Raw genomic sequence first — 23,425 nt, 5'->3', positions numbered from 1 at the left:
TATTTATGTTGGCAATGAATCATTGCAAGCTTAGACCAGAACATGATGTTTTTATGCTCTTAAATGTGAAACACCATTAGTGAGTGGTTGTCTTTCCAGTCCAGGCATTGCCACATTGTGAGAACTCTAGCCTTGCTCTGGGGTCCCATGTGGTGGTGAAATTTCTCCTCCAGCCTGTGATTCTAAAGAAAAACTGCGCAGGCTCTTACTGTTTAGTTTCAAGGCAGTTTATTGTTAGTTATCTAAAAGATTGTCTTCTCGGGCTGTGGCTGCTTGGTCAGCGGCCTGGGCAGAGGCACACACATACACTGACATCCTCTCTGTCTGCTGCTTTCTTCTTCTCCCCCCCCCCGCCCGGGGCTGCTGCTATCTTTTATATGATATATTATGTATTACATGTTTATAGTTTTCCCCCAATACCTACTACTTATATTACAAAGTGCTTTTCTACTCTAAACTAATCTGTGAGTGCCAACATCACTAAGAACATGGGGGCAAGGAAGAAGAAGGAGGAAGAACAGGATTAGCCCACTTTCCTCTATCTTAGAACTTCTGACCCCCATGTACAAAGTAAAAACCCCTCTGTATAAGTGTTAAAACCCCCCAGTATAATACTAAAAAAATTTCCCCTCTGTTTTGTAACTACTTCTATTATACTATCTAATCTTTTGTGACTGCTTATTCTACCTCTAAAGTTGGTAAATCATTCTATGACTTAAACTCAAAATTACAGCTGTTTCTAGCTGTCTGCCAGGGTCTAAAATGCTTCTGATCAAGGCCTGGAATTTCTAAAAATGTCTGAGAGACATTTTGAGTTCTGACACCACATGATAACAATCTGAGCTTGGGAGTGCCCTGCAGAGGAAGTGGTGAAGATGCAGCTTGCAATGCACTTTTCACCTCATATCTCCTATACAGCAACATTTCAATATTGTTTCTTTATGTGAATGGGGGAAAAAAAAAAAACAACTTATCTTTTGGTATCTAATGTGGTTACTGCAAAAAATCAGCTCACTCTGCTCTGGAAGAGAAAAATCTTCTTTAATGTGTGTTTTTAATATGTTATAGCAACAAATGGAGGCAGTTAAGAGGAAGTAAAGGGCACTTTAACCAAATCCCTGGAAGCCAGGCTGAGTGGGGCTTTGATTTAACCTAGTCTTATGAAAGTGTCCCTGCTCATGGCAAGGGGGCTGGAATTAGATGATACACAAATTCCCTTCCAAACTAAAGCACTCTATGATTCTGTAAGTACAGTCTTCTAGTTAGACAAGATTTTTCTAGTGCTTTGGCTGGGCTAATTCTAAATGTGAAATAATAGTTTCTTTGGCTTTTTTTTTACAGAGGTGCTTCACAGGCACTTAAAAACACTTGCCATCAAGTTATTTTCCTAATATTTTGCCACCAATTTTCTTCTTAATGGGATTCTATTTTTGTTAATTTTAAGATTCTACTGAAAATCTAAGCTCTTCTTCACACTTGTGCACTTCAAATACCTGTAGACTTTACTGTTACTTTACAAAAATAATAGTAAGAATGAGATGCTAAAATTACTATGCATTAAATATTTCAAAACAAGGTAAACCAAGCATTTTTCTAAAGATGATTTTCAGATAGGTTAGATGAATTTTACTGATTGGAGTGAAAGACTTCTCTTTGATCTTCAGATGATCTTTAGAGAAGCAAGCAATTCTTATGCAAGAAAAGCAGTAATAATTTAGATGCAGAGATGATGTTGGGTTTCCTTTTTGGTAAACGAGCTATGATAGAAGAATGACTGGAGTTACAGTGTCAAACTTTAATTCTGTGGCAGGCTGTGTTGGATTTTCTTGATGGCTCAAGTAGATCTTTTCCATGAGAAAAATTATCCTGATCTGAATGGTGTATATTACATTTTTGCAGTGGGGGACTGAGGTGACAGTTCTGTCTGAGTACCAGATCATCTGTCTGGTGTATTTATCTTTTCAAAAAGCCACAGAAAGCAGACTATCTCTTGTGTAAAAGAGAAACAATAATTTTATTGTTAGAGCAAAGATAGTGACCATGAGAAAAATAGCTTTTGAAAGTTAGTTACAGTCTGGAAGACACAGCCTGTGTCTTCTTTTTCATAGAGCTGTATATATTGTGAGTATATTTTATTTCAAGCACTTAGATAAATTTACAATTTCTGCATCTTATATAAAAGCATGGCATTTCCACAACCAACAGTATGAAAGTCGATGTGAGACACAATAGAATGGAAATCATTATTCTCAGAAAAGGGAAATTAGAGAAAAGGGAAGGAGAGTCATTGCAAGAGTACTTACTAGGACACATAAAAAATTATAAATACCGATACCTAGATGGTGCTGATACTGCATCGCTGTGAGTTACGTGTAGGTTTGATGTCCAGGACTGAGATTTATTCTTGGGATAGAATACATACCTAAGATGTGAAGAAAGGAATAAGCTTGTTTTTATGGTTTCATTTTCCTTGGTGTGTTAAACCAAAAGCCACCATATTGTGTTGAAGTATTTTTTAGACATCAGTTTGGAGCCAGTTTCTTTCTAGACTTTATCTTTGATGCTGTCTTGGATGAAGATACTGGTTCCTCACTAGCCCTACTTCTTAATCTTCAGCTGATGTTTGCAAGGTGCTAACGCAGTATTTGTTCACGTAGATAATTAACTGAAAATAAATAGTCTTATTATGCATTGATTTCTCTTTGCTCTTTAACAGGCAGAAGAAATACTCAGGCGGGAGTTAGAGAAGAAGGAAACACCAGCATTATATTGTTTGCTTGGTGATGTTCTTAAAGACCACCAGTATTACGACAAGGCCTGGGAGCTTTCCAGGCACCGCAGCGCCCGTGCCCAGCGCTCCAAAGGCCTCCTCCATCTCCACAACCGGGAATTCAGGGAATGTGTGGAGTGCTTTGAACGTTCAGTACAGATCAACCCTATGCAGGTTGGGAAATTATGTACATACAGCTTTGGTTTTAGTTCATGTATTCAATTTTGAATGATGACACTTCTTTAAATGACTGTTCTGGGCACAGTTACCAAAATAAGAGTTTATTACTATTCTTAGCAAAATTTTTACCATGTACTTGGAACACTGGCTAATACTTGGAAAATGGTAGTGTGAAGTGAAGACATCCTTTTGCATGCAGGTAAATCTTTGCCTGTAGAGCTCTTTGAAAGAAATTTTAACAAGATGAAGCCACTGCAAATTAATAACTACCATGAAATAAATTATGAACAAGGTATAAAGCAAAACAGTTACAAGAAGAATGCAGATTTTAATGAAAGTTTCCCTTCGCCCTATCTGAGTTTGCCCTGACTTTGAGTTACAAACTCTCGTCTCTATATTTCGCAGAAGTATTTTTCAAGTGTTCTGGTCCGTCTTGTTCTGGAGTCACTGAAAAGCACTGTGTTACGCTTGTGATGACAGTAACTTGTATTACAACAATGCATCAAAATTGAAACCACGGTGAAACGAGTTCTCTTGATGAGGCTGGTTTCTCTTGCTGATCTTTGCAAGCTATTCTGCAGACAACTTTTGTAGTCTTGTTTCAGTTTCTCAGACACCAGATCCCATCCCAATAAGGTTCACCCTGTGGAAGGTCTTCAAAAGTTAAAAAAGCTTTGTGGTTGTTTATATTTATAAATTGTGCTCCTCATAGCTATTTCTAGGTCCATGCAAAAGCAGAGTATTCCTCCATCTGTTCTTTGCCCCTCAAAGAACACTGCTGAAGCTGCTGTTTTAAGTTCCATGTGACTATCTGGACTTCTGCTTTAGAAAGATTTTAAAGGCCTCCAGACTTTGAAGTAATTTTATTGAAGCTTTTTTTTTTTGTATTTTGCTAATGTATTTTATTCCAATGAATCAGAGTCCTAGTCTTATTCAAATGAACTCTAGATAACTTATAAACATCATTAGAATGGAAAATAAAATTACCAAAAATGCCCACAAAATACATATTTTTCAGATAGGAATTTTATTTTAATCAAGAGGACTTCCAGATAATAAGGGGTTTCAGGAGATGGCCTACAGGGTCAAAACTGAGAAATGTTCTGCTGAAATGCTTTTTTATTTTGTATCCTATCCAAAGAACTTTAGAATGAAAGGAAATCCAAGAAAAATAGGCCAGTCTATATAGGAAAGTGAACATTTCCTCCTCCTGTTGCTTAGGAAGGTCTTTTTAAGATTCAGTTGAATTGTTTCAAATAAACAGATTGAGCAGCTAGATAGTGCTGATTGACATAACCATCTCCTAAATTCTGTCTGTATTCTGTAACTACAGAAATTAATTGTTTCCTGTTCCAGGGCATATTGTGGGCCAAATGCAGAGTGGAAATTTATTCTAAATGCAAGGACTTTACCACAAGGAAAATAATAATTAATTAAATTATTAACTTGTTCCCAGAATTTTAAATAATTTATCAGGTAAACAAAGACTCCCTATTACAAAGAAATTCTAATTTTTTGTGATTATTAGAAACCTTTCTGAAGGAAGAGACTTTTAGACTGCATCAAGTGATTCCCCAAAATATGTAATGGATAAAATAATTCTCTCTCAACCCTCCTTTAATCTTGTGTACTTTTTAGCCAGCCAGTCAAGTGTTGTTGAGAGCTTTGAGATAGGTGTTTGTTATATAAGCCAATCACTCAATCAGTCTTTGGGCAATCCACAAAGAAATGAAAGCCTTGCAGTTCAGATATACCTGAAACTTGTGTTCATTAGCAACTGCTCACAGAATTGCTTGTTCTTGTACATGACTGTGGATAACAGACATATTTCTCTTGTACTTTCACTGAACATCTTGCAAGGCTGGACAAACAATTCCAGAGGTCAAAGAGCTCCCACAGTCAGTTCTCCAGTGGTGAAAGCCTGCACAGTTCAGAAGTGAGACTGTGCTGCTGTTGCTCATTAGATTTGTAAGACGTGCAGTGACTGTTTTTCCTCACACCCTTTACAGAAGCACTGTATCCTTGTATCCTGAGCTATAAAGTTGGAGCTAACCTTCAGTTTCATACTTGATCACTCTGGTCTCTGCCCCCACTTTTCCTGTCCAGAAGTTACTGACCTAAAAAGAATATAAAGGGGAGTTAATGAGATAGCAGCCATATGGGAGGGCTGGTGGACAAAATAGCCTTAAAAAATTAGATAGACTATATGGTTATTTAGTATTAGGTTTGCCTGCTGAAATTTGAGAAACATAGCTTTTCTCTTCATGTGGAGTTTCTTCCTTGATTGATGAGTTTATGAATCATGAAAGTGACAGGTTGACAATGCTGAAAAGCAGGTTTTCATGTTTGCCCAGACCAGATGTAGTTGCTAATTCTATCTTCACCTATTTATCCACATGCTCTAGGGATGAGCCATCCACTTACACCCTCATAAGCAAAAGTTTGTTCAGTTCTTTTCTTAGTATCATGAAGCTTGCCCACCAGGCTGTTGGGTCTGACAAAGATCAATGTCATGTGTTTGTATTCAGGGATCTAAGCTTTGAAGCAGATTAATTATAAATTTTATAGCAGCTAAGTCAGGAGCAGATATAAATTGAGTTTAAGAGACAGGAAAATGAGTTTGAAGTGAACTGTAAGAATGTTTGCTGCACTTTGCAATTAGCCTGTAGAGGTAAAAGCTCCTTGTGTATGAGCCAATAGCATTATCCTCAACCCTCTAAAATCCCTGATTTGAAAAAAAAATTAAGGTAATGTTTTTGTGTTAAATATTTGTTACAATTTCCTAAGGAGAACCTGAGTTATCGGAGTTGTTACTTCAGAACGAGTACCTAAAACACAAGGGAATATAAACATTAAACAGACCCCTCAAGAAGTAATATGTTGTTGTGCAATATGGAGTTAATGTAACCTGGTTTTCCATCTTCCTTTTCCCAACCTCTTTCCCTCTCAAAAAAACTTCCCAAGAAAAACTGTTGGGTTTTTTTTGACCTTGGCATATAGAATGGAGAAATGGCTGAATTTATTGCAGCAGGGTAGTAGTACCTGGACTGATTTTGCAACACCTTATAAAATGTCCTGTTTTGTTTTGACTGCATGCATTTTAAAAGCATAATGCTGTCAAAAAAGGTTCTGTTAATGTACTTAGGGTTTAATAATTTTCTGAATTATGAAACTTTTATAAGAGGTAATACTGGTTAGCTTGCAGTTCTTTGAGAATTAACCATGTGGCAAATCAGGAACTTGCTGTTGAAGAGCTATAAAAATTTATTTTGCTGTAATTTATGCCATTATCGGATACTATTTAGAGTAGAACAGACTATTTCAATTGGAAGGGACCTGCAATGATCACCTGGTCCAACTGCTGACCAGTTCATGGCTGACCAAGTTAAAGCACATTTTTAAGGGCATTGACTACAAGCCTGTTAAACACTTGACAGCCTTGGGGCATCAGACACCTCTAGGAAGATTTGTTCCAGTGTCTAATTGCTCTCTAGGTAAAGAAATGCTTTCTAATTTCCAGTCTAAACCTCCCCTGGTGCAGCTTTGTACCATTCTCACACATCATACCACTGGACAGTAGTTCTGTGTGAGCCCTGGCAAGCCAAGAGGGCAGCAAATCCTGGGATGCATCAAACACAGCACACAACCAGCAGGTCAAAAGAGGGGATTATTCTGCTCTCTGCAGCTCTCACCTTTAGCACTGTGTGCAGTTCTGGGCCTCACAATTTAAGAAGGATGTGAGAGTCCTTGAAAGCATCCAAAGGAGTCTACAAAGCTAGAAAAAGGGCTGACTGGAAGGAACATCCTGAGAGGTGAGGGCTTGTCTAATTTGGAGAAAAGGAAGTTGAGATGTGATCTCAGTGCTCTCTACTGCTCCCTGAGAAGGGGGAATGGAAAAGAAAGGTGTTGAGCTCTCCTCCCTGGTTGAATCTTTATTGATGAGAGATACTTGGCTGTAACAACTAAAGACTTTAAATACAGAACTGTTGAAGGTCTGTTCTCTGTGCAAGGCATTATTTAAGTACATTTCTATCTCTAAACATTACGATAGAAACATGAGATGGTCAATGTTCTGACAAGTAGAAAGAATTGTAATTTTGAATTGATCCTGTTTGGTCATTTGAGATGTATTTTGTAAAATGTGATTACCTTGAAAAACATTTTCTAGTGTTTATCATCTGACCTAATTATAATAGTATAAAGTGAATGTGGATCTTTACAAATGAAAGCAAAATATGCAAACCTCTAAATTACTATCCCTTTGTTCTGTAAATGAAAATGGACTGTTAAAGAGCACTTCACAAATGGTCAAATGGTCTTAATGCAGTCAACACCTTTGTTTATCCATATTTATTAAAACTTTGAACCTAAAGTTTTTCTCTAATCAGCATACAGGATACTATTTTTTCCAGTACAATACCATCATAGCTGAAGATGGGTAAAAATCAACAAGAGTTGTGTGTTCTCCCAGGGCAAAGTATTTATTTTGTGCTGAAATATCCATGTATGCAGGTAACCATTTTTTTTTTCTCTCCAGCTAGGTGTATGGTTTTCCTTGGGCTGTGCATACATTGCTTTAGAAGGCTATGAAGGTGCTGCCAAAGCATTTCAGCGCTGTGTGACATTGGAACCAGATGTATGTACTTTTGAACAAATGATTCAGATGGTTTATCTAAAAGCAGCAAAGATGTTTTCATTATAAACAAGCAAAGCAATAATAAAAAATGTGTTTAAACCTTAGCCTTTTGAATAAATTAAGCTTGTTCATGAAGGATATATTTTTGTCATAAGGCATCATAAAAATACTTACCCAGTACTTAACTTTGTCCAAGTATGAGTGTGTGAATGTTAAAATATATTTGAAAAATTCTTTTATGCTTGCACACATTGCTAAAACAGACAAATGGGAATGACTAAATTGTGAGGAGAGCTAAAAATAGAGAAAACAAAAGTTACATTAAAATATTTAGTTCTCTAAGTAATCAAATTCTTCTGGGAAAAAAAATCAAATTCACATGTAACAAGTAAATTTGTAACTGTATATTTCATGAGCACAGGGAGAATGGAGCTTAGTCATATTTTTAGGATGCAGGGCATGCATGTGTACAATACTGTTGTTTGAATGTGCATTGAGACAGTGAAGGTGCCAGCTAAATTACCTGAGAAATACAATACTTTTGCCAAAAGGCCTGATTGTCAGCTTGTTGCTGTCTTAGAGTTATTGCCATCTACTCAATAGAAACTGTTGTTACTAATTCTTTTCTCCAAGAGAAAAGCAATGAGAGGGGACAGAATATTCTTTTTATTATAAAATGCAATAAGTTCCTTAGGGGGAAAAAATGTACATACAGATAACAATGGAATTCTTACTTTATAGATTGTTTTTTGTTGTTCAGTGCAGTAAATTTACTTCCAAGTAGATATTAAAATTGGGTTCACTTATCTCTCTAGGGCCTGTATTTAATTGTATTTGTATGACCAAGCCAGCTGACTTCTCAATGGGTTAAGTGGTGGGTTTTTTATGAGTAAAAGGTGCTGGACTGGCTCTCAGTTGGAGGCAAAACCTATCTTTATACATCTACAGCTGTAGCAATGTAGTGACCGTTTTCATTAATTAAGTCTCAGAAAGGTTTCCCAGCATGAGTTAAATGCTCTTTAAGCCTCGGGATAGCCTTCAGTACCAGAGTACATTTCATTGCAGTGCTCACACTCTATTCTCCAAATAATTTCTAGTTGTAACTTGCTGAATTCAGTGATGGGGTTTCACATTTACAGCAGTGTCAAACGAAGGGCAGGAATCATCTCTGCTCATCTCTGCTGGTTTTACCTGAGGTGTGTTAGGGGATATCAGATCACTTTTGTCCAGTAACAGAGAGTGGTGCAGTTTAAGTAGCTTCCAGCTAGTGAATCACTGACCTTTCCAGCAATCCCAGTTAGATCCTAGAAGGGGATACCTATCTACAGCTGAGGCTAAAGGCAAGAGCTGACTTATTGTATTGCAACCACAAGGCAGTTAATTGATATTTATATACCTGATTGTTGCTGATGTAGTCAAATATTTATATATTTCAATTTTAATATAATGATTTATATTTCAATGCAATATTTTAACTGCCACATAGAAGGTATGTGTCAATTTGTGTGATTAGCAAAATCAGTGATGTTTGGCAGTAGCTTCACTTGTGTATTTTTATTGAATAAGCATAATATAAGTGAATAAATTTTTTGGTGCTTCTCCTTTTATCATTCTAGAATGCTGAGGCCTGGAACAATTTATCAACTGCTTATATCAGATTAAAACAGAAGTAAGTACCTCAAAAGCTTTAGAAGATATTGCTTCCAAAACAAATAACTGTGGTTTCCTTTTTTTTTGACATTTAGTTTTTTATTATTATAAGGTGTTTAACTCATATTTTGCAATTCTTAGCCCTTCAGTTCTCTCTCCCAGGTTCAATTACTGGTAACAATTTTATTTTAGAGGAAATAATTTTGTAACTTTTATACAAGTAGCAGCCTCTCTCTACCCTTTTTTCTTGTTAGGTGTATTTATGATGTAGTAAGTACAATGAGTGCAAAATACTCATAATAAAGATGAATAATAAAAACTACTTTGACCATGAAGTTAAGAAGATAGGTCCATTTCAAGCAAACAATTTATTCAGACCTATGTAATTTCATAGGATATTTTCCTCTATAGATTTAAGGGAAAACCAGACAGTTTGGCTTTTATATACAAAAACAGATGGAAATCTGTACACATGCTAGCAGGCTTATTCTTTTCCCTCAAAACTAATGATTCATAGAAGAAGCTTTCACCTAAGTGGATTGCCACTCTTATTTTGTATTTTGTATTTCAGTGCAATGTAATAAAAATTTACCTGCAAGAATTAAATATTTAAGGATTTTCACATTATACCTTCTTACCAAGAATGAAGCAAAAGAATAAGATAAATTATTTTTAAAAACCCTACTTGAAATCTGACATCAATTTATATGGTTACATAGTCAGAAGGCAAAGTAAAAAAAGACAGAAAGAATAGTAAACTTATGTAAAAGTGTAAATTTATAAACACACTATGGGAGCAGGAGGGAGGAGAAATTGAAGTATTACACAAGGCTAAAAAGTCATAGAAAGCAAGAGTTTGTTTTAACTTTTCAGTAGTTCCTTCTGTCTTCAGCAGTGCCTTGAGCATTCATGTGGTAGTTGCTCCTTCTTTTCCATACAATTCAAAATGTCAGATGTTTAGTGTACTGGCTTATACTTCTTTCATGAAAGTATTTTTAATCAAAATAATTTTCTGTCTGTTAATCTGCTACAAGGCTGAGAAACTACTGAGTGATTAATTTCAGTTTACTGGTTTAATTTTATTATTCTTAATCTACTCTTGTGATCTAATATGCTAAGTACATACAAAACTTGTAACCTATTTGATACGGTAGCAAAAGCAATACATGGGGGCATGTTACTGAGCTTTTTTTCCCACAAGAATCATGTGAGATAGGACTCAATGTACAGTAAATTTTAAGTGACTATTATGTGTTGATAGCTGAGTGTGGCCTATACTTACTGAGAAATAGCAACTTCTTTGATTATTTGTGTAGGCACTTACAGGTCAAGACTGTGTGAGCTAGTTTAACTCTCTCAATACAGAGAAGATCTATAGCAGTACACTTAAATAATTTGTGTGGGGATACATAAGTTCTTATTTTTCAAGCCTGCCAGAAGAAAAAAAAAAAAGAAGTGAGGATTTTTTAAAAAAAGGAAAACAAAAGCAAGATATTTATTTCACTCTCTCAAAAAAAATCCGGCTTTACTCCAAACAGGCTTTTAATTCAGGCCCCCACTCATAGATTGTGGATTTAGCCAAGGCTTGGCAAAGTCTCACACAACAGACAAATATAAGTACATTTTTTTGAAAAGCATATGCAAGCAACTTGCTAACACCCAGAGGACAGGGGTTTTGTTGATTTTTGGGGTTGTTTGTTTTTTAAGACTAAACAAGTTCTGTGTATTCTGAATTTCCTCCAGAGAAATTAATTGTGATGAAAAGAGATTCCATGGCTTGGTTTACTAGCAAAACTACTCTGTTTACTGGGAGGTCTTTGAAATCTAGGTCTCACATTTCTCAGAATAAACTGGGACTGGCCTACTGTTCTTCATATGAAAGATTCCTGCTTTCCAAGACCAGATAATGCATTTGGGCTGCTTACTGTTTCCTGTCTGGGTATTAATTTACTTAACTGGTTAAGGATACACCATCATTATATGATTGGTTAAATACACAGGGGATTGTTTTGAGAATCTGGAGGATTTTATTACATAGAAAGAGTGATGATTTGTGTGTTGCCTTCTGCTGGGAAGGCAGGCGACCTGGTTTCAAGGGACAGCACGGCAGCCCAGCCTCACTCAGGCCACAGACATACACAGGCACCAATGTGGTGGATGGTCAAAGGCGTTTATTACCTTATCTTGAGAGGTTAAACAGTCAAGACGGCTTTGCTACGTCAAAGAAAGAAGGTAGGGTCTCTAGGGTTAGTAAGGGGTGGAAAACTACTGAGTTAGGAGGGGCTACATGTCTCAGGGGTGATGGATTACATATCACAGGATGAGGAGGGAAGGGTCTTACTTTCTGTTACATCCTGGAATTTTCTGTTCACCTGTCCCTATCTACCACATCTCCCCCCCCTTTTCACAAATAAATGAGGTAGTTGTGCTTGGTAAACCTGAGTAACTCTTGCAAGGCGAGTTTAGAAAGTTTCTGCGACTGGCAGTGTTCGCAGTTTTTGGTTTACAGCATTTGTTGCTGGCCTATAAACAGAATGTTGGCCTGTTCCAGACGGGCCTGAACAAACGAGACCAGCTTGTTCAGCAGGCATGTCCTAAGGTAAGAGCTAAAAGCAGCATTGCCAGTGGACCTATGAGGGTGGAAATTAAAGTGGTAAGACATGGCGATTGAACCAGAATTCGAACCAACTCTGTTGAGTTTCCCTGTCCTTCTTTCTCTGAACCAGTCTATCTCAGAGTTCTGCCATGGAGTCTTTAACGACTCCCATGTGGTCTGCATAAAAGCAGCATTCCTCCTTCAATGCGGCACACAATCCTCCTTGTTGCATGAACAAGAGGTCCAGTCCTCGCCTGTTCTGCAAGACCACTTCCGAAAGCAAGGAGACTGACTTCTCTAGAAAGGAGATGGATTTCCCGATCCTCTGCAAGTCTTCATCGATGGTCATTTGCAGCTGAGAAAGTCCTTCTTGTTGGGTCACGAGGGCTGAGACACCCGTGGCTGTGCCAGCTGCTCCCAGGCCAAGCAGCATTGCGATAGTTATACCTGTGATTATTTCTCTTTTGTGGAGCCTGCCAGGTTCCTCAAAAAGGTGGTATACCTCTTTGTCTGAGTGGTACAGGACCCAAGGAACTATTAGAACTTGGACACAGAAGTCAATAGAGTCATTAAATTTGGCAAGGAACACACAAGGACTCGCCCCAGATCACTGACAAGCCCACATCCCAGACATGGATGGGACCGCCCACTTATTGATCTTTCTGTTGGGCTTGACAACTTTGGTGCAGAAGTTGCCTTTCTGCTTTGCTAAAGCTGCATTGCCAAAACATTGCCCTGGCCTGTGATTTGACTCAGGGTGATTCCTCTGCGGGGAGTGTCCCACCTGCACTGGTGGGGGGCATCGGCTGTGGAGTAACTGAAGGGGGTGTTCAAAGCAATCCCTTCGTAGAAAGGGGGTTTAACATTGTAGCAAAGCCAGCAGGAATCAGGTTCAGGTTGGATTCGTTCAAGGATAGAAAGATAGCTTCTAGCATATGAAAGATTGGGTTTGGGTCTAAGCGGCCTATCTGGAAGGCATCCGTGTGGCCGGTTGGGATATCAGTGGCCTTTGCAGGCAAGGTTTTGGGGTGAGTTATGTTTTTCCCTCTCAGCACGTCTTTAATGACTTTATTGGGTCCTACCGGTCAGGGCGCTGGCGGTTGGAGCCTGATAATTTGTACATTCACCCACCTTCTTGGCCCTTTAAGGACCACATTCTGCCTGTGGCCCAACTAGGGTGATCTGGCTGTAAAACTGTCATGTTATAACTTGTGCATCCCCGATATCCGGGCTGTGCATGATAGCTGCTATAGACTCCTCCTAGGATGACGGGTTTTCTACAGCCGGTGGGTGCTCAGGTGAACTGTAAAAATTTATCGGGGTCCTGCGGTTGCCATCCATCTCCCCATGGTCTGGCATCTGTAACAATGGTTTCGTAGCCCCAGTGTGTCCGCAATATCCCTACCCCGGATAGTTGCAATACCTTTTCCCTGGGTTGGAGGCTGGGCACCAGTAGGATAGGTACATGAGCATGATATGTGGGTGATAGGGCTGTAATTTTGGTTGTCCTGGAAACAGGCTTGCAATGTGGAACATGAAGGATGGGGCGTTTGCTGTGGTGATTTCTTTGAACACCTTGTCACTTGAAAGATGTTGCATGACCCACCTGAATGGCTGATGAGGGTAATAGTCTGGGCCGGCTCACCCTCTGGCAACAAGCCCCAACAGCAAAATCACACAAAAACACTGTGTATGTCTGGGTCTCACCGGTGCGGGACTCTTGGGTGCTGTTTGGTGGTTCGTTATTTCCCTCTGGAACAGGGGTGTATGCGTTACGGGGACGCCCCACGAGCATGTTCTGCAGACAGAAACTCAGTTTTCATTAGTCTCGTTCTGAAGGTCAGGCTTGATTGACTTAAGTGGACACCACCTGGTTCTGCCCTCTTTTTTAACCGCTGCGTACCCTCGTCCCGTAAGCACCAGTCTCCAGCCCCGTTCCCATTTGCCTAGCTCGTTTTTGATCATGACCTGCGGGTCCTCCTCTAGTGTTCGGGTGACCCAATGCTTTCGAACAGGACTGTTTGTTTCATCTCCCCTAGGGAATTGGTTCAGTGCTAGCAACGCAGTTGTCAGCATACGCGCTTGGTCTCCTGGGGGAATGGAATTGGCAAAGCCCTATGCCTTTGCCAATACTTCCAACTTGGCTTTCAGGGTCTGATTTGCTCGCTCAACGGCCTATCCGGTGCTGTTATATGGGATACCATGCACTAAAGTGATGCCCCATTGCGAGGCGAATTCTTGCACTGGTTTGGAGATGAAATTGGAAGCGTTGTCAGTTTTAATTTGCTTGGGGATACCAAGCCATGCCGTAGCTGTCAGCCAGTGCTGAATTGTGGCCTTAGAGTTAGGTTTGAGGTACTGTGTGGCCATGATCACTCTGCTGTAATTGTCCACTGTCACTATGAGTCATGCTCGGGGCTTCAGTAGTTGACATAAAGTGAAGTCCAACTGCCAGATTTCTGAGGCCTTAAGACCTCTCAGGTTGACCTCACTGGTCCATAGGGGTGACTTCTGGCAGTGAGGGCAAGTGGCCACTACATGTCTTGCGTCTTCTGTTGAGATCCCGCATCTCTTTGCCAGTGCTTTGGCTCTGATGTGGAGTGACTTGTGCAGTTGATGAGCTTCCTGCAACATCGACACTCCCTTCGCCGCAGTGTCCACTTTGTCATTGCCTGTCTGGAATAAGCCCTTGACTGGGTTGTGGCTGTTGACGTGAATGACAGACACGGTGCCCCGTCACAAGGAGAGCACCTCTTCAAGCATTGAGGCCGCTGTAGATGTTGACACACCTGGTCCCGACATGGCTAGGCAAAGTTTTGCCATGAATATAGAGTCCATTACGATGTTGAGGTGTTCATCTTGGAAGAGTCTGCACGCCAAGACCACTGCTGCTGCTTCCAGTTGTTGCACTGACAGTGTGGGGTCACATGTGTCATGGTTTGACACGGGAAAATAATTTTTTTAGAAGGAAGAGGTTAGTTCAGTTAGGGGTCAGGTTTAGATACTGGCACTTGGGGTGACTAATTGAAGGTGGACACGCCTCTGAGAACACAGAGGGGTTAAAAGCAGAATTCTCAGGAGAACTTGCTCTCTTTGGTTCCAGTCATCAGAGAGTACTAACCTCCCCTGCCCAGCCATGAGCTGGGTGGGGGAGGGGAAAAGCCATGTGCCTGGGAAGGTAGGCTAGGGGGTGAAAGATCGGGAGCTGATCTGGGCTAGTTCTTGCAGACAGAAGGGTGGAAAACGTTTGAGATGTCTTTGTTCTCCTTCTCCCAACCTAGAGGGAAGGAGATAGAAAGCCTGCAGACACCTGGGAGTTTGCCGGCAGAGGAGAAGGAGGAGGGGGAAAAGATGCTCAGCGTGGGAGACAGCACAGCGTCTTGGGCCAGAGATTTTAGCTGTCCAGGGAATTTGGGAATTTTAACTCTTTCTTGTGAAATGAAAGCTTTGTAAAATATTGCTCTTCTTCAATTTGAAAGAAAGAGAGACAGCTGGGGACCTTAGTTGTTAGGGAAAGAAGGTTGGGGGGGGATGATTGAGTGGCTGTTGGCTGGACTCTTCTTGTTAACCATAGACTGAACTAACTTCTCTTCTAAGGGAGACTGCATTTTAGGGAGATGCAATGGTGAGCCAAAATACTCTTTCAGCAACTACCATTTCAGGGATGAATAGAGGTCAGCAGAGGAGGGTGTGAGGATATCCTCTGTCTTCAGAGAAGAAGAGAAGGCGATCTCTGTTCTTAGACCCCTGACCCCAGGGAAATGGGGGGGACTGTAGTCCCAAAATGAGACACTGGACTGTTGGTCCTGTTAGTCCTTGGCAAAGCATCCTTAAAGGAGCCCTATAAGCATTCTCTGTCCATGCACAGTGGTGAGAGCACTGTGACATGGAGAGTGTCACAATAGCAGATTCTCTCCGGGTGGTGCCATGTGTGACATGAAAACACAAGAGGTGGCAGCTGTGTTTCATGGGGGGGTCTGTGGTGCAAGGGAAGCTCCTCTCTCCCCTGATGGACTCAGGTTGTGGATGAGACGATAACCTTCTCCAGACCTTTTGGGGTTTAAAAATACAGGGGTGTTCCACGGGCTGGTGGAGGGTTCTGTGTGACCCTTTTGCAGCTCGCGGTCGACCAGTTCCAGCAAGGCTGCCATTTGAGCCTTTGACAGGGGCCACTGCTCTACCCATATGGGGTCTGGTGATTTCCAAGTCAGTTTGATTGGCAGCAGTGGGTGTACGGCAGTGGCCCTCATGATAAATTTGTGATCCTGACTCCTAACATAGCAAGGATGTCCCTTCCTATCAGGAGTGGAGAGTTTTGCAGGATGTAGGGGTAGATTGCTACTGTCTGTTCTGGTCCCTTTTTCGTGTGAAGTGTTACAGCCACCAACTGGGTGCTTTTCCACGCCTGGGACGGCCCTCCCACTCCGTTCACTGGGGGGACTTCTTTACATTGCCAGTGTCAGGGCCAAAGCGCTTGGGGCGTAACCGAGCAGTCTGATCCCGTGTCCGTCCAAAACTGAAGCCCTATGACGTGGGAATCCTGACTGCCATAAAGGTGGCATGTCCCACACACAAGGGGCTTACCAAAAATGTTGTCCATGATAGTGGAGAATGGTCTGAGTTAATCCCTTTCTCTGAAATGGCTTTGACAATTGCCTGTACGTCTTTGGGGTTTACTGGAGTGTATGTCCTTTGTTGATGCCCCTCCGGCCCAGTGACCCTTACTGGGAAGGTTTGAATTGTGGCTGCGGGGGCCCATTCAGCACAAGCTATTTTTGTTTTTCCCCAGTCGGTAAACTGAGCTGGTTCGCATTGTAATTGCCTTTCGGTGCGGCTTAAAGCTTCATTTGTTTTTGTCTTAAATCGTGTTGGCTCTGCTCTCTCCCTTTCTGAGTCACAGTCAGTTTCTATCAGCTCTTCCGAGCTGGCGGAGCTGCCGCTGCTGGACTCAGAGCTGGAAGTCGAATGCCAGCACACTTCCGGGCTTCGGTGCCTTTTTGTGCGGCTTTGGCCCTCCTCCTCTCTTCGGGGGTGGTGCTGCTCCCGCCCCCTGGGTTTGCTCTGCCTCCCGCAGGAGGAGGTCTCTCCTTTAAATGGTAGCAGCATTAGGTGTGGCTCCCGATTGGGTCTGCGCTCTCTGCCGCTCTCCTCCTCTTTTTTCCATGGATGCGCATTAGCAAAAACCTGTGCCTCGGGCTTTTCCCGCCGAGAGCACCCACACCCTGCCCATCTCCTTGGTCCCAGCGCCATGTTTGGCTGGGTAGGGCAGAAGGGCTGCCCGTGTCTCCTCCCGAGCCGCGGTTTCTGCATCTCTGGCTTCCTTCGCCAGTCCCTCCCAAAAGGATTGTGTGCGCTGCTGCACCCCCAGCACCAAATGGCTGATTGGCGACAGAGAGATGGATGGGGAACCCATGGATTTTTGGGAAGGTTTTGGGGGGGGTTTGGACTCTGGGTCGGGGAGGGGGGTAACACACCCGGCTCCCCCAGGTCCCCGCTCTCGGGCAGACCGCTTTCAGGGACGGTTTGTGTTGCCGCTCCTATCCCTAGCATGGGTGTAGCTAATAAACATGTGCGCACAGCGCTCCATGTCTCTTGTTCTTCCAGCACTCCGCGCAGGGCTTTTCCAACTTTACCCCACGCCTTGAGGCTTTTGCCACTGCCTGAGGATTTGGTATCCTCGGCCAGTGTGGCCGTACATTTCTCCCACACCTCCAGATGTAATATTTCCACGGGACATTCAATCGTCCCAAGCTCTAGGAGCCTTGCAATAGCAAGATAAAAATCCTTGAGCCTTCACTTAATTCCCCACTGTCTATGAATCGAACTCACGAGCTTCGTGATGACATCTATGACAGTCACTGGTCCGGGGACGTCTCCCCCGCTGAGAATCGGTCTCACCGCTCCAGCTGCTGCCTCTCGTCCAAGCGATACCCGCTACCCGAGTGAATTTTCCTGGGTTTCGGCACCAGATATGTTGCCTTCTGCTGGGAAGGCAGGCGACCTGGTTTCAAGGGACAGCACGGCAGCCCAGCCTTGCCCGGGCCACTCGGGCCACAGACATACACAGACACCAATGTGGTGGATGGTCAAATGGCGTTTATTACCTTATCTCATGAGGTTAAATAGTCAAGGCAGCTTTGCTACGTCAAAGGAAGAAGGTAGGGTCTCTAGGGTTAGTAAGGGGTGGAAAACTACTGAATTAGGACGGGGTTACATGTCTCAGGGGTGATGGATTACATATCACAGGATGAGGGGGGAAGGGTCTTACTTTCTGTTACATCCCAAAATCTTCCGTTTGCCTGTCCCTATCTATTTCCATCCCTTTGCTATCTTGACTACATTTCACATTTCCATCTTACTGGCATCTGCCCTCCACATAGCTCACTGATTTTCAGGAGGGTAGGGGTGATGATACAGACTAACCCTACAGATGGTGAAGAGCAGTTGCAGAAACAATACATGAGTAAGGCAGAGCACCTTCCAGCCTGTCAGAGAGTTGTGGCAGATCCCAACTTCCATTGTTGCAAAATCCACAGAAGGAACAGGACAGTTTTCTTTTCTAATTTAATCTAGTAAAATCTGGGTCTGAAATCCCTTAGTGAGATTGTTAACAATGGACAAAATGCAACTGTTTGCACATTTGTTCATCAGCATCACACCTATCAATATATCAGATAAGAGAGAAAAGGGGAGTGGATATGGGAAGATCCTGCATATGGACTATTCTGCTGTAGCTATGCCAAATGACCTGTTCTCCTTAAATAATTTTGCTCCATCAGTCCACTCTCTTTTTGTGTATTTGATAACTCTTAATAGCATGGCCTTAGATTGGCAGTTATTTATGTTTTTCCTCGACCAAGCTATTTCAAACTTCTAATGTCCTGATTGACTACTTAGATATTACATTGACTTGGCTGGGATGTTTACACTCTCTTGGACTCTCTTTTTGAAACTCAACCAACAATTTCTTTGGTCTGTCTTTCTTTAGAGAAGACTATTTTAACAACTTAGTCAAGCAATACAGAGAAAGTGAACTGGCCATCTTTATATGATATTTACTAAAAAGAGATGTATTGTTATGCCTTACCAAAGAAGATTTTTTTACCAGCCTAGGAAAGCTCCATTTCAAGTCTTAATTTAAAGGAATCCATTCCTTTGTGGTTTTTTACATATCATGACTGTCCAACTCTTCTCTAGCAGGGTTATTTTAAAGTTTCAAACTTATTGCAATTTTTGGTGATATGTTGAAGGCTTTAAACAGTAAGCTTACAAATCTTACCAACATATGCTTCAGATGGCATTTTCTTATCAGAGGATGGCATTACTGCTCTCCTTTAGTAAGGAAATGGTCAAGAGTTGACTGCAGTGGATGCATCCGAAAAACTAAAGATGCTTTGTAACTTGATGATGATTTTATAGGAATTGTAGTGTCGACCTTTATTCCACAATACTCTCTACTGTCAGTATGACATGGGTTAGGCTGGAGGACTCTAGTACTGTCTGGGGCCATTCTGACACATTTGTACTGAGCAGCACAGCATCAGGGATCAGAGGGTGTAAGTAAACCTTCCAGCTGACCTAAGGATAAAATCGGTTGAAAATGATGGGCTTCTGTGCAATGGATATGCATGTTTGCTGTGTGCAAATGTTTAAAATAAATATGATTTAAAAATGTGTGATTAAGTCAATACCATTCTGCACCTGTCATGAACTCAGTGATTTTTAATTTTTTATGTGTGTTACAACTGCAGCATGAGTAAGATTGTTTTCTCATGGTTCTAGTTAAAAATTTGGAAAGGAAAAAATTGACATAGATGGCAAAATTATGATAAATTTTAGTTTAAAAAAAAAATACAAGAACTAAGAAGTTACCTAGTTCGAACTACAAAGTGTACTGTTGTGTATGAACTAATACAAAATAATTTGCAAGAGAGATTAAGGAATTATCAGTATTGTAAATTATGAGCATTAGCTTTTGCATGGTAGTGTGTTCCAAGTGGGATTTTTAAATAAGCAGGTTTTTAGTTGATGCTATTCTAACTGATTTTAGTGTAGAAATCTGCAATAATTTCTGTTATTCTTTTATTATTGATTAGGATCAAAGCATTTCGAACCCTCCAAGAAGCTCTCAAGTGTAACTATGAGCACTGGCAAATATGGGAGAACTATCTTCTCACCAGTACAGACATTGGAGAGTTTTCAGAAGCAATTAAAGCTTATCACCGGCTCATGGACTTAAGAGAAAAGTACAAGGACACACAGGTGGGGAAATTTCCATATTTAGTCATCCTATATGTTCACTAATTTTTGTTAGAGACACAGAGATTGGTGATAGCTGCTGATAGTGGTATCAGTAATGATAGTGTACGTGCCAATGAAGTTAAGTAGGCAGGTGATTTAGACTCTGAGAATAAATATTTTAAATGAAACTGGACAAAACTGAAAACCTCTGCATCCAGATTGCATCAGACTTTGTGAAAGCACACATGTGAGCCTTGCAGATTCAAAACCTATTTTTATATAAAATGCAGTGCATAATCCCATCTTTCCATATTGTTCCTGCATATCTTGGTGTCAGAAATAATATAAATTATTTAGATTAAAGAAAGAGAAGTTTTTTTCCCATGTGTTGGAGAATTCCATAAATGAGCCTTTGAAAGTGAACTGAATGCATCCTGGTTATAATATTGATTCTTAATAAACAGGACAAAGGAAACTAAAACAGGTATTTTGCTTATCTTTCACTGTAGTTCAGTTCAGTTAAATTTTGTGTTTGTAAATATATGTTCTAGACAAAATCCAGAGAACCTACCTTAACAGCTTCAGCTGGCATGCAGCCTTGACTGAAACCAGGTCCTATCCTAGCAGGGTTCTGCACACTCAGTGAAACTGGCAACGTGAATCTGAAAGGCAAGCCAAAGAATCTCTCAAGGAGAATAATAAAACACCTTCAAGAGCCTTTGCAAAATTAGCAGATCTGGTTAAAGAACTTTTGAGCTCTTAGGGAGATTGCATAGTACCAGGGTAAGAGGAACCAGCTGCTGCTGCTCATGGATCCCAGAAGAATGTTTTGTTTCTTGTCCCATAAGAGGAGAAAAAGTAGCTTTTATGGATCTTGGGAATTTGAGTCCAGTGATGAGGAGAGAGAGCAGATAGAATTAGTTAAAACTGTCGAAACATCTCATTTGTTCATGAGGGACAGGGATGTTAAATACTTTTTTCACATTACTTTTTAATAATAAATTGTACATGAGTGCAATGCTTATTACTAGTAAAGGTAGTCGTATACAGGATAACATTCTGTATTAATAAAATCTTTCAGGGTTGATATAGCTAAACATTAAACATTAGCACTAAAGAGTGTCAATGGAGAACTATGTTATATGTGATAAAGATTAGTGTGTTTGGCAGCTAGAGTACTGTAGTACTGGTGGGGCCTGTCATGGAGCATCTTGTAGATGGTTGGTTTTTTCCAACTAATTTTTTTTCTCAATTACTACTTAAAATAGCATTTTTAGGAGTGCTTTACTGTATATTTAAAACAGACTGACAGCTGACTGGGAGTAGAGGTTTCTACATATATTTGCCCATTTGAGATATTTTGAGATTATACAGAAGCCTATTACTGTTGTCAAATTTTATGCAATATATTTTATTAAAGGATTTAAGGATATTGCTTGTATTAAATTTCTATTTTTATTGCATAACTTTTTTTATCTTGTTCTTATACATCTTTTATAACTTTTACAGAAGTATATATGGCATCTTTCCTAAATTATTTTTGCATCATCATTTTAACTTTGGCTTCTGATATGTGAAGTGTTTTATGGGTTTCATTGTAACTTCTAATACAGTTGCTTCAACTAGAAGGCTTTTACTAGTAGCCAAGAAAAACCTCAGGGCCTGATTACAGAATTTCAGGCTTGAAACAATTATCTTACAAGGAGGAGGAGAGTATTTCTGTATCAAAACAAAAAAAAGCAGATAAAAATAAAAGCTTCTGCTGAAATTGTTTGCAAAGTTCACCATTAATTGGTGAGCCTCTCCTTTTTTCCAACTGGACTGTTTGCAATAGGGATGATCTGTAACCATCTTCTGCAATTGTATTTTGATAATGTGAAATCATGAACAAGAGTAAATGAAAACATACACCATTGTTTCCATTCAACACAGTATGATCTTCTCTCAAGTTATATTTAGTATTTGTAGTCATCACAGATTTTAATTGATAGACTACTAAGCTGCATGACATAATGGTGAGAAACAAGGTAGGAATATAAAAAAAAAATACATACAGGACTGGAAGAAACATGTGGAGTCATGGATTCCAGTTCTTTGTGAAAACCAACTGCTTTTAGCATAATCATTGCTGCAGAATATCCCTTGTGAGACTGAATTTATCAATTACAAGTGTGCAACTGAATATACAATTTGAAATGCCCTTGATTTCTGTGGCTACATCAGACTTTTAAATTTTATTTTAGAATAGCATGAAGTCATATTTTTCTTCTAATACTAGTAAAGCATTCAGATTCCTCTTGGTCATTTCTGTTAGGCCATTGTTGTCATTTGTGCCAGTCTTCTGAGTACAGCACACAGATTTGGGAAATTTTTCTTCTGTGCTCTTCTAGTTACTTAACAATGCCATCCCTGTGGCAAAGGTTCTAATATCATGAAGCTTGAAGATATATATGCACAGATTCTACAGATAGAATTGGACAAAGAAGAGATAAAGGACTCTTTATGGATGAGCAACAATACAGTAAAAGCATGCACCAAAGGACAGTTTCAAAAGTCTCAGTATGCTAGCATTGCATATAAATGTAAAAAACACACTTTCTTACCTTCCCTCCTTACTGGTTCTTCATTTTCATGTATCTTTACTTATATTTCTCACAAAGCTGAGAAATATACCTGGACAATATACCTTCAATATATGTGTTATGTAATAAATCTTAAGACTGAATTATCTGAAGTTTCCACTAGTAAATCAGTCACTAAAAAGTACCCAAGCAGAAAGCCTTACCTCTTATAATAATCAATTTGGTCTCTGAATTATTGGTATGAGCTAGTAAATGTACTTGGAAGGTTTCTGTAATTCCTGATTATAAATTTCCATCATGTGTGCTTATGGAGGCAATCAACCTTTTTTACTTGGAGTGTTGCAGTCTTGTGAATGACAAGGTTATTTTGTGGTTGGAAAAACTGTTTCAATACAGTATTTCAGAAATCATATCTTCATTATGTGCTGTCAAAGATTATGAATACAGAAGGATGGACGAAGGATTCCACTTTGCAATTCTGTGCTATTGAGATTCTAGCAAAGTTTTTCTGGTACCCTTTCCATCAAGTAGCATCCTCATTTCAGTAGTTCATGTTGTCACACAGTTTCTAACTAAAGGCCACAAAAGCATGTTCCAAGGGGATTTTGAAAAGCAGGATAGGAATTTATAATTTCTGGATCTCTACTTCATTTAAGTAGCTTACTAATGACAATTGTCTTATATTATAAAATCCTTTATTTGAAAGGATAATAGAGAGAGCTCACAGACTGCAGATTTGTCATTTTGGATCTGTTATCTGAGGGTTCTCA

At 40.2% G+C, this 23,425-nt stretch overlaps 1 protein-coding gene across 6 annotated transcripts in view; it reads left to right on the top strand.

Annotated features, from left to right (window-relative positions):
* Positions 1–23,425, top strand: part of TTC27 (tetratricopeptide repeat domain 27) — a 121,839-nt gene that overhangs the window by 86,760 nt on the left and 11,654 nt on the right. For all 6 annotated transcript variants that reach the window (XM_085576891.1, XM_085576889.1, XM_085576890.1 and 3 more), the window contains 4 exons: positions 2,717–2,944; positions 7,488–7,586; positions 9,203–9,255; positions 19,929–20,094. In XM_085576891.1, the coding sequence (XP_085433017.1) occupies positions 2,717–2,944; positions 7,488–7,586; positions 9,203–9,255; positions 19,929–20,094 (546 nt within the window). The remainder of the gene's footprint in view (positions 1–2,716; positions 2,945–7,487; positions 7,587–9,202; positions 9,256–19,928; positions 20,095–23,425) is intronic.

The sequence above is a fragment of the Lonchura striata genome, chromosome 3 (genome assembly GCF_050655825.1).
Source record: "Lonchura striata isolate lonStrDom1 chromosome 3, ASM5065582v1, whole genome shotgun sequence".
NCBI lineage: Eukaryota > Metazoa > Chordata > Aves > Passeriformes > Estrildidae > Lonchura > Lonchura striata.
The sequence above is the reverse complement of the archived record's forward strand: the minus strand, read 5'-3'. Positions and strand labels throughout refer to the sequence as shown.